We start from the raw sequence: 10,928 nt of genomic DNA on the forward strand, positions 1-10,928 counted from the left end.
GCTGCAAAGGACAAAAATAAATAAATATCTACATAAATAAATCTATAAAGCTCAATGCATAATAAAACTACTGAGTACATAGGTAGCACATATAATTAAACTACTAAATGATGTAGATGTAGAGTTTCAACATAATCAACAGAACACAGCTTACGTGTTGTATTGGTTGGAAAAATTCCCCAGAAACCAAGGAAATCCAATCTGGGATTACTAGTTATTAAATATAATGTCTCTTTCCATGTGAAGAGACACTACACTAGATAATCACTTGTAGCATAAGCATTCACAAATCTGCCTGCTACCATCTACCAACAAACATGTATAACAATATAAATGATTTCACAAAGATATAGGGACTAGGGTGCAATGAATATATACTCCAAAAATGAAATTAGAAAGTTGGAAGATTGTTTGCAACTACCTTTCTAGCAATCCCCCAGGTTCTCATATGTAATCGAAATAGGAGCTCCAAGAAGAATCACCCTTTCTACATACAACTCCAACAGGAATCAACCATTTGTTGTCGATAAAATCATTTGCTACCAGTAAAGTAGCTAGCCAAGCCAATGCAACTAATAGTGTGCTTAAAACAGTCAACATGGCACCTTGCCTCATCAACTCCATCATAACTCCTATAGTCAGGCGATAGAAATTTCAATATGATAAGTTAACGAGTAGTTAACAAAGAGAAACAACCAGCAACGAGTAATTTCAATATGATAAGTTAGCTTGGTACATGTCTGAGTCTCTGTGACTCATCAGGCGCGACTTTTTAGTCACACGGATTTAGTTCCTTTTGGAAGAAACTTACTAATAAACCTTTCAAATAAGGATCTAAGGGGACTCCACGTCCTAGCCACCACTCCAAAAGAATGGTGCCAGCGATGTTGCCAAACCGAAAAATAGGAAAAACCAGAGACAGTCAGATCTAGTGAGGAGCCTGAGTTGAATGCTCTAGAAGTTGTTGTGGACCTCGCGATTGACCTTCACTTGGAGAATGTCCTGGTTGAAAGGGATGTGAAGAGTGTGATCAACATGTTTTCAGAACGGGAGAATCATGGAAAGCCAGCTCTTCCTCAAACAACTGGACTTGCTTCCCTATGATTAAAACTTGCACTAGTGGTTGGAGTTATCCACTGACAGAAAGGGGAGGAGCACCGGCCGAGAGCCCTGAATGAATAAGAAATGTACAGCCAGGGATCCATGATTCTGATCACAATTCATTCAGCATCCTCTCATGAGCTAAGAAGAAAAGCCAAACATGAAAATTAATGATAAAGAACCATTGCTCACCGTTAGAAACAGCAGGCTGGGAGAAAATATCTTCCAAAGGATCCAAATCTATGGCCTTTCTTGAGATCTTCCAGCTACTCTTCCGGATCCAAAATATCTTTCGGATCTCTGTCGTGCTCTTTCTTGAGATCTTCCAACTACTCTTTCAGTAGTCTGATTCTTTTTTTGCATTACTAGCTCTGCATTCCATCCGTTCAAGCTAGAACAAGAACAATCATCTATAAATAATGATGAATAAGATAATGTTTGTAGTTACTCACATTTGCACTTATTTTAGAAACGAAAAGCTTTGACTCTTTCTTGAATTGTGAAAGCTTGTTGTTGAGATGTCTTCTTTCCCTCGATATGGTGGCAGAAAGATGGTTAAGTTTCTCCTTAATACTCTACATTCTTACAAAGGTGAACTTCTTTTTGGAACTTCACCTGTACGTCAAGTTATAAAATCACCATGCCATGTGCATGATATGCACAAACTAGTGGATTAGAATATATTTAAACCAAAACTATACTTAAACAACCAAAACTATACTTATACTAGTAGTTGTGTGAATGTTGAACCATTTGTAAATCTGTGGTTGTTTGGCATGAATTGTTGTCGCTGATCATGTTCCTGCTTGAAAAATAAGTAACGAAACAAGTACATTGATACATGACAATTGACTCCGCATCAAGATTAACCTTTATTTCACTGATATAAATCCAAGTTCTTTACTGGATGCCAAGGAATAAACTGAACTTCCGTGAGCTTCTTAATGGGTTGGCTTATGCAGAGGGTTAAGGAAAAATATTATGCAAAATAACAACCAAAACTAAACTAAATTGGATAAATATACTTGCTTCTAGTTTTGGCCCATTAAGTCATAGACAACCACAATATGCATTGAAGATAAGCATATGCACTAAATGGATCTGATGAAGCTCTATTACCTTGATGTTTGGTTTAAGCGGTCTTCTAATATAAAAAAAATAAAAATCATAGACCTTTTCACAATCCGGTACAAGCTATAGTAGTAATGGTGTGCCCTACCAAAACAAGTGGTACATGAAAAAGATATTTAAACCCGTTAGAAATGTGTACCATTTTGTTTTGTAGTAGACAATCTAAGAAATTCACAAGCTTATCTGATACTTAAGTACTATAATAGTGAATTCACTTAACATCACACCGCACGTAATAAAATTATCATTTCATGTCATTTCACATGCTCTTGGCATGACTCCTATATGACCGTGAACTTAAATAGCAAGAGCAATTGACTTCTTAATGACCAGGGATATCCTGCGTCAAAACTGTATGTGTTGTTTAGCTATAAGTTGTAGATGATGTAAAATAACATAGACATATTGTTTATGTTAGCAAAAAAGACAGCTCTCCTCTTCAATCTAGGGATACCCCTAATTAGCATACTGATACCATAAGCGAATTCTGACAATATCTTATTATGACAATGTCATTCAATATGAGTTTCTTGTTTTTATTTTTTAGGAAGCATTAATCATATGTATACTATTGTTTATGGTAAATGTGAACCATTTAGGTATATGAGGCATGCTACACTGAAAAACATCTTAAATAGAATTTGCAATGTTAACTTCGATAATAGATATATCGACTCTAGTCCATGGGTGAGATCATGATCATACCTGGTGCACGAAACCTTCCAGATTGGAGAGCTTGCCTAGAGAAATAGCCATTTGACCCATATAATCGTCTACATTGGCCCCATCGTTGAGAGACCCACTGGAGATGGTGTCTACCAAAGATTGATGGAGCTGCTCAAGGCCTTGGGAAAGAGCTTCCTCAGCCTGGTTTGATGATTGTTGTAGGTTACAAATGCCCATCAGTTGCTGCTCCATCAATGGGTCTAGTTGAGGCATCAATATCTGATCATACACATTTGAAATAAGTAATAAGAAGAGCAAACCAACCATTTGTGCTTCTAAGAGTAACATCTGTTAGTGAGGATAAATAAAGCAAACCAGATTTCAAACCTTTATGAGTTCAGACGGACAAAATCCGCCCATCCAGAGGAAACAACGTTCAGCAGGAGTAGTCCACATTCCGGTGATGAGGTGGAAAACATCAGATTTGGCAGCAACTCCTTTGAGCCTTTTTTTTTTTTTTTTTTTTTTTTTTGCTTAAAGGTAATTGATTAATGAATAAAATAGAGTTACATTTTGATTACAAGAGAAACGTAAGATGATAACTTCAAGTTACAAAGAAAAAGTAGGTAGGATATGGATCCTCCACCCTTAGAAATTCTGGTCTTCCATTCCACCATTTTTTGGTTCCAGTAGCTAGTGTCGCACCATACTTAGATATGTTATCTGCAGCGAAATTAGTTTCTCTCCATGTATGCGTGACATTGATCCATCTAGCTTCTCTCTTTAGCTGATCCCACTCATCCCTCATTGACCAGTGAACCTTATTCTTATGGAAGAGGTTCGCTACTACTTTAGAGTCTGTTTCATCCCATGTAGATGTCTAGCCCATCTCGAGTGTTGTCTTGATCCCTTCCATGACTGTTGCTGCCTTTACCATATTGTTTGTTGTTACTTCGAGTCCACCAGCTGCGACACCCAAAACTTTGCCTCGATTATCTCTAAAGACATTACCCCATCCTGATCTTCTTGTGTTTCCGAGTGAGCAACCATCGGTGTTTACCTTGAGGATGTTGGTTGGTGGAAGCAGCCAAAAACATTCTAATATCTTCGGTACTGCCCTTAATTTATGCTTTAGATGAAGGTTGTGCAGTATCCGCAAGTCTTGTATGCTATTGTTCATGTGCCCCTTCGATTTCCCATGTGCTCTAGCCATCTCTCTTCTGATTTGTTGGCTTATGTACTTGAAGCTCGACAGTTTCACATCAAAGATTACATGATTCTTGTTCTTCCAGATACTCACTAGGCAAGTGAAGCATGTTGCTCTCCACATATCCAGAACCAGTGAGCTAAAATGTTTGCATTGTTGAAGTATATTGTTTATTTCCTAAGGTACCAACACGAGGCTGAACAGATTGGCTACCATGGTCTAATCCCTCACAGTAATGGGACAATGAAAAAGCAGGTGTAATTGTGACTCTTCATTGCACTTACAAACACCACATCTCGATACTAGCTTGATCTTTATTTTCTCTCATAGTCTGTCGTCAGTGTGCAATGCGCCATGAAGTATTTTCCATCCAGTGCCTTTTATTTTTGGTGAGGCAAAAGAATTCCAAAGAAATTTTGATTATCTTGTATGTTGTGATTTACCTCTGATATCCTCATAAGCTCCAGCCACTGTGAACTTGCTAGTGGGGGATGAAATCCAAATTCTTCTATCTTCTATAAAAGGCTTTGGCTTCTTCAGGGTCTCGGGATCGATACCAACTCGTGCTAGGATCTATTTTGTGGCATTGCTAAAGTTCCATTGGTTACCTTGTATGCATCTTTGAAGAGTGCCTTGGAGCTTGACAATGTTTTTCCTTTCTTTCTTGAAGTTGTCGCATATTAGGTTTGATAAGGACTAGTTTTCCCTCCAAATTTTTATTGAGTTACCTTTTCCAATAACCCATCCATGATACGATCCCATCTCTTTTAGTGCCCATTTAATGCCATGCCATATCGTGGAAGTTTTGTAATCCGACCAACCTCTAGCTCTGTTTGTGCACTTGGCCTTCATGAACTGCGCCCAATGTGAGTCCTCTGTCAGGAGAGCCCAAGCTAGTTTCATGAGCATGGCCAAGTTAATGTCCTTTAGCTTCCTTAGACCTTGTCTGCTTTCCTCCAAAGGCTTGCAAGTCTTCTCCCATGCTACTGTAGTAGCTTTCCCTGTCGATGGATCACCAGTCCATATGAAATTACGAATGATTGTCTCACCTTCTTTGATAACAGATTGCGTCCATTTATAAACTGACATATTGTGGACTGGTATACTGTTAAGAACATGTTTTGCTAACACCACCCTGCCTTGAAACGATAACATATGCTCCACCCAGCCAGCAGCCTTTTTCCTGATTTTATCCACTAGTGGCGCCAACATAGCTTTTGTAGGATTTCCCATGAATAGTGGTACCCCAAGGTAACTCTCTAGTAACTCACCTTCATTCATTCCCAGCACTTCAGTAAGCTTTGTCTTTCTTCTTTCTGTCATAGGACTCAAGAAAATTTTGCACTTGTCTTTGTTAAACATTTACCCCGAGGTGGTCTAGTACCTGTTAAGGAGATTTACAAGATTCTTATTGCCTCTCAGATTGGCATTGTAGAAAAGGAATAAATCGTCGGCAAACATAAGATAAGATGGACTCGAGTATTTCGAGTTTAGAATCATATGTTGCAACGTTTTCTCCTGTACTAGATTCTGAATTCCTCTACTAAAGCAATCTTCTGCAAGTGCAAAGAGAAGAGGTGAGAGGGGGTCCCCCTGCCTCAGCCCTCTCAGTGCTTCAAAGAAACCTACTGGCCCTCCATTTAGCATGATAGACATTGAGTTGCTTGATATGGCTGCTTGTATCCACTAAATCCATCTTCCCCCAAATCCAAGTCTTTTCATAACTGCCCATAGAAACTGCCAATCAAGAGTGTCAAAGGCTTGTGAGATGTCCAACTTTATTCCAATGCTCCCCCCATGTCGAGTAACCCTTATGTCATTGACTAGTTCAGAGGCTAAGGCAATAGCTTGCTATGAATTTCTGTGGGCTATGAAGCCATATTGCTCCTGAGTAATCACCCTCTCAACTATTGGACCCAACCTTGTAGCCATGACCTTAGTGATGACTTTGTATGCAAAATTCGATAAGCATATGGGCCTATATTTGCTTAGATGTATTGCATTATTCTCTTTTGTATCAGTACCAAGAAACTGGAGTTGAAACCATTAGGCAGTCTTGAGTACTTGAAGAAATATAGCACTGCTCGAGTCAGGTCAAACCCCAATATTGCCCAACAATGCTGGAAGAAAAAGCCATTGAACCCATCCGGTCCAAGTGAGCTGTCCTTGTTTAAGCTAAACACTACTTTCCTAATTTCTTCTTTATCCGGCATCTTGCAAAGAGTGTTATTATCATCATCTTCAATGACTTCTGGCATCATTCTTATCAAGTCCTCATCTTGCTCTTGCATCACTTTGGTGAATTTTTCTTTGTAGTGATTCCCCAAGTAATCCTTTATTTCTTCCTGGTTTCGTATTATAATTCCATCATTGTTCTTCAGGTCAGTAATCATATTTTTGCTATTTTTCAAATTGACAAGAGCATGAAAGAACTTGGTGCTTCTATCCATGTCATTATCCCAATTGTTTTTCTATTTTTGTTTCCAGAAACTTTGTTCCTGCTTCAACAGTTCATCTACCACCAACTCTTGCTCCACCAGTTCCAGAGAAACACTCTCATTATCCATATCTTGCTCAAAAAAATGTTGTATTTGCTCAAGCTTCCTAGTTTCATCCTTTAGCTTATGTTTTATATTGCCAAACACCGTTCTGTTCCATTGCTTGAGTTTTCCTTTGAGAGTCTTCAGCTTCTGCCTGAGGACAAAAATAGAGTTTCCATCCATTTGTACATTATAGCTGTCTTCCACTACCTTCAAGAACTCAGGGTGTGAAGCCCACATGTTGAAGAAACAAAATGGGACATTTTTTGGCCTTAGGACATTCTTGATACCACCAGTGAGTGGTGAGTGGTCTGAGTAAAGCCTTATTCCCACCTTGTAATTCTAACCTAGATGATTGTTAGCCCATTCTGCATTGAAAAAGGCTCTATCCAACTTTCCCAAAATTTTCATCCTTCCAAGCTGCTTAATCCACCAAGTGAATGTAAACCAGTTTCAGGTGCTTCCATAAGCAAATTAGTGTGGACTGCATTTCTGAAATCTTCCATGGTAGCGTTAGTCGGTCTCAATCCCCCTTTCTTCTCTGTTATGCTAAGATAAGAATTGAAGTCGCCCACTACAAGCCAAGGTCTGCTAAGTGCATTCAAAATAGCCAAATCCTCCCAGAGAGCTCATCTGTAAGCATACAGAGAATGGGCATGCACTATAGTAATGATGTTACCCTGTAGTTCCACTGTTATTTGTTGGCTTGTGCAGTGAATCAAAGAGGGGGAGGGCAATTCCTTTTTCCATATGAACCAAAGATTAGGAACTTTATTGTTATTCTAACTAAAAAAGAAAGTCATACTCATTCCCATTGATTGCAGGTAACTTCGAAGGAATGTCAGTAGGATTTATCTTGGGTTCTGCTATGCCAATGAATTCTGGATTCTCCTTCTATACTAGCTTAGCTAGCCTCTGCTGCGACTGAGAGTTACTAATTCCTCTGATGTTCCAGTATAGGCACCTCATTAAGAAATGTTGTAACTTTATTCTGGTAAGTGACTCATCACTTTTTTGAAGTCCCAACACCAGCTTTGGCTCTGGTAGTAGGTGGTGCGACATTCTGCAGTTTCCATTGAGGCTTGTGCTTACTGTAGGGCAGTGCTTCTTTCAGCCTAGCTTCTGTCCCCTCCTCTGCCATATCTGCCCAGCTAGTATTCTTAGGTGACTCGCAGTCCACACTTTGACCTGGAGCTTTCATTTTTCTGTCCCTTTGATTCAATATTTGTAGAACCATTTCTGGTTCACCAAATATATCTTGTTCCTGTAATTGTTCATGAACTACAAGCTGCCATTGATCATTAAGGTCCTCTTGAATCACACTCTGCCCATATTGTTCTGTCCCCTCAGGAGCCCCCATCTGCCCTTCCTCCACGATTATAGGTTCAACTTGGGTCTCCCCATCCTGTTTAGCATCTACAAAAAACCCTTCCTCATTAAGGGTGTCATTATCCTCTCTATTGCTTTCATCATTGGTATCTTTTTCATGGCTTTGAAAATCCACAGTGTTTGCTTCTACTAACTTCTCTATGCCATTTTCAGTTTCTACTTCATTGGAAGCATCCTCTTCTGCAAGCACTCCAAAACTATTTTTTTCCTCCAACTCAGGCCTAGACCCAGTTTTTTCTTGCCATATCTTGCTGCTTTCTCCCTTGTGGTTTCTATTTCTTTTCTTTCTTCTCTTGTTAACCTCTTCTTCCCTCTGGGGTATGGGAGTAGTGTCTACCACCACCTCTTTGTCTTTATTTTGCCTTGAGATAACCCCCTTACGTTTCCTGCATTCCGTGACCAAATTCCCAACCGACTTGCAGTGGTTGCACATCTTGGGCAGTTTGCCCACTTCCACCATTTGCTAGAATTGGACCTACGTAGTTCTGACATAAATTTGGTCTGGTATCGGCTTGGACATGTCCACATCAACCAGGATATTGGCGTAGTACCCATATTCTCTATTCAAGGTTTTCTCATCTATGTGCATCGGTTAGCAACACCTCTTGCTATTGACATTAACAATTCTTGCTCCCAAAATTCTTGTCCCAACCGAGGTAGACATATCCAGACAAGAGCATGGGAAAGTCGTTGGCTGTCTGGGTAGAAATTTGGGCTCCAAGGACTTAAACGGAGCAAAGCTTTCCCAAAATTCCAAAACCCATGAGACCAAACTCTGTTGAGGTCCTCGGCATTGGAGAAGCGAATAAAAAGATAACCTTTTCCTATCGGTGTAATTCTCTATTCCCCCGATATGTTCCATTTCTCCTTTGCTATTTCATGAACCTTGTCAATGGGCACCTTGAACAAATCAATACACCCAATTAAACAATGTTTGCAGTAGTTTAATCCTGTTTCATACGCCTACTCTCGGACAGTAATCGCTGCATACTCTCCCATTTTATCTGGCTCTGATAGCTCCTTTAATTCAACCTGCAGCTGAATTGCTTGCTTTGCTATTTCCACATAAGAGAGGCTTGGAGTAGCCACCTTTTCTGTTGCATTTCTACCCCCTGAAGGGTTTTCTAGCTCGTAAAGATTCATACTTGCTTACTTTCCCGTCTGTACTCGCACTGTCAACAATGGGAGGATTTTACCAGAAAGGGAAATAAACATGAAGAGAGGTTCGGATAAGGTTTCCCTACCTAAAATTTTATCTATTTTTGGAAAGAAAAGAGACACTGGATCACTCGTGCAACTTAAGTTATGTCGCTACAAGTCGCACTAAAAACTGTCCCCATTACTAAGCCATAAAAGTTAATCATTGAGCCGGAAGATATCCATCTGTTATCATTCTTAAATCATCATAGTGAGAAAGATATCCATCTGTTATCATTCTTAGATCACCATTAGATAGGTGGGCTTGCAATGCAGTCCAGAACTCTGACATGTACCTATGATCATCTTCTAACCACCTTGTGTATTCCATGTCAAAGATGGCAGCATCTGTAAAATAGCAACAATAATTAGTGTAACACTAAAAAGACCAGTTATTTAGACTTTTCGTTGATATTATGATTGCAACACAATTCAAGAGAACTCGACCAATTAGTCGTACAGATGTTCAGGTGGGCTCTGATTATTGAGAACGATATGTAACATGATAAACTTTTCAATTATTAAAAGTTATAACTACATCATGTAGATAAATATCGTATCCTGTTTGCATTCCTCTAGGACCAAGTAGAGAATGTAAGCTTGATTCATATATATTTGTGAAAATCTAATCATCATTTTTCACACAATGTTGGAATGGCTTAATTCACTAAGTACGTTCCTTATACAACAAACATTCCTCTCTAAGTTCTCTAATGTCATGGTGAAAATAGGCAAACAAAAATGTTTAACTTATAAATTGCTTCTAAACCCATAGAACTAGTTATTAGTTTTTTTCCCCCATTTTCACCAAATATTAAAGATTTAAAATGCTCCAACATAAATATGTCTTCCAAAATTTAGTTTTTTCCTTTCTTTTATTTACAATGATATATTTTAAACACAACTACTAAATTGGCATTAACTTGGTATAATTCTACCTGAGCTGAGATTTGCTCCTCCACTACCTCCAACTAGAAAAACCACCAAATTTCGATGAACAAAACAATAAAAGAATAATTTCATTTTCTCAAAATTGTTAATTTTGAGAACCTGCGATCTTGCTCTTTGAAGATCTTGTTCTAACTGAGTAAGCTTTATTCTACTAGATTCTAGCTGCTGCACATAAGCCTGCATGCAAAGCACAAAACATAAACAAAAGAAGTATCCAAACTTTAGCCTGTATCTATTATTGACTTATAAGAACATGCTGCTGAATATGATCCACCTTTTTTCTCAAGCGACTCTTCCTTGCTGCTTCTCTATTCTGAGCTAAACGTCTTAATGTTTGAAACAAACAGTTCACAAACAAACAAAAATAAGAATCTTTCCAACTTGACAAATGGTTCATTGAATCCATAAAAATAATATATAATAATATGAAAGAGAAAGTAGACCTTTGCATCAAGTTGTTTATCTGAAGTTGAACCAGCACTCTTTCTCTGTAGCATTTAAGATAAAAAATGGTTTTATATATATAGATAGTCAAAGTATCTTCATATTCAACATCTAATGGTTATAAATCACAGGACATGGTGATCTTGAAAATCTAATGGTTATAAATCAACTTATGATTTAAAGTACACCGGTTTTTGTTTATTGGGTTTTGATTGTTGACTTATGGATTAGTGGATTAGTGTAAATTTAAACCAAAACTATACTTATATAATCAAATAAGAGAAAAAGAAAATTGTAATTGT

The 10,928-nt window shown here is 38.4% G+C and overlaps 1 protein-coding gene across 1 annotated transcript; it reads right to left on the bottom strand.

The window, feature by feature from the left end:
- Positions 1-2,847: 2,847 nt before the first annotated feature.
- Positions 2,848-10,679, bottom strand: LOC147524531 (transcription factor TGA9-like). The gene is made up of 6 exons (XM_086575300.1): positions 10,628-10,679; positions 10,457-10,518; positions 10,170-10,359; positions 9,436-9,579; positions 3,286-3,413; positions 2,848-3,177 (listed from the first exon to the last, which is right to left on the bottom strand). Exons 1-6 carry the CDS (start codon positions 10,677-10,679, stop codon positions 2,932-2,934), a joined length of 822 nt encoding a protein of 273 aa, XP_086431426.1. The 3' UTR covers positions 2,848-2,931.
- Positions 10,680-10,928: the final 249 nt, after the last annotated feature.

The sequence above is a fragment of the Coptis chinensis genome, chromosome 1 (assembly GCF_015680905.1).
Source record: "Coptis chinensis isolate HL-2020 chromosome 1, ASM1568090v1, whole genome shotgun sequence".
Lineage (NCBI taxonomy): Eukaryota > Viridiplantae > Streptophyta > Magnoliopsida > Ranunculales > Ranunculaceae > Coptis > Coptis chinensis.

Bases quoted from the DNA above. Each gene is read 5' to 3' on its own strand.
- LOC147524531 (XM_086575300.1), bottom strand. From the start codon at position 10,679: ATGCTACAGAGAAAGAGTGCTGGTTCAACTTCAGATAAACAACTTGAT. The intron at 10,519-10,627 runs AGGTCTACTTTC...ACTGTTTGTTTC, and splicing joins AGATAAACAACTTGATGCAA to AAACATTAAGACGTTTAGCT. The intron at 3,178-3,285 runs GTTTGAAATCTG...GTGTATGATCAG, and splicing joins GTCCGTCTGAACTCATAAAG to ATATTGATGCCTCAACTAGA.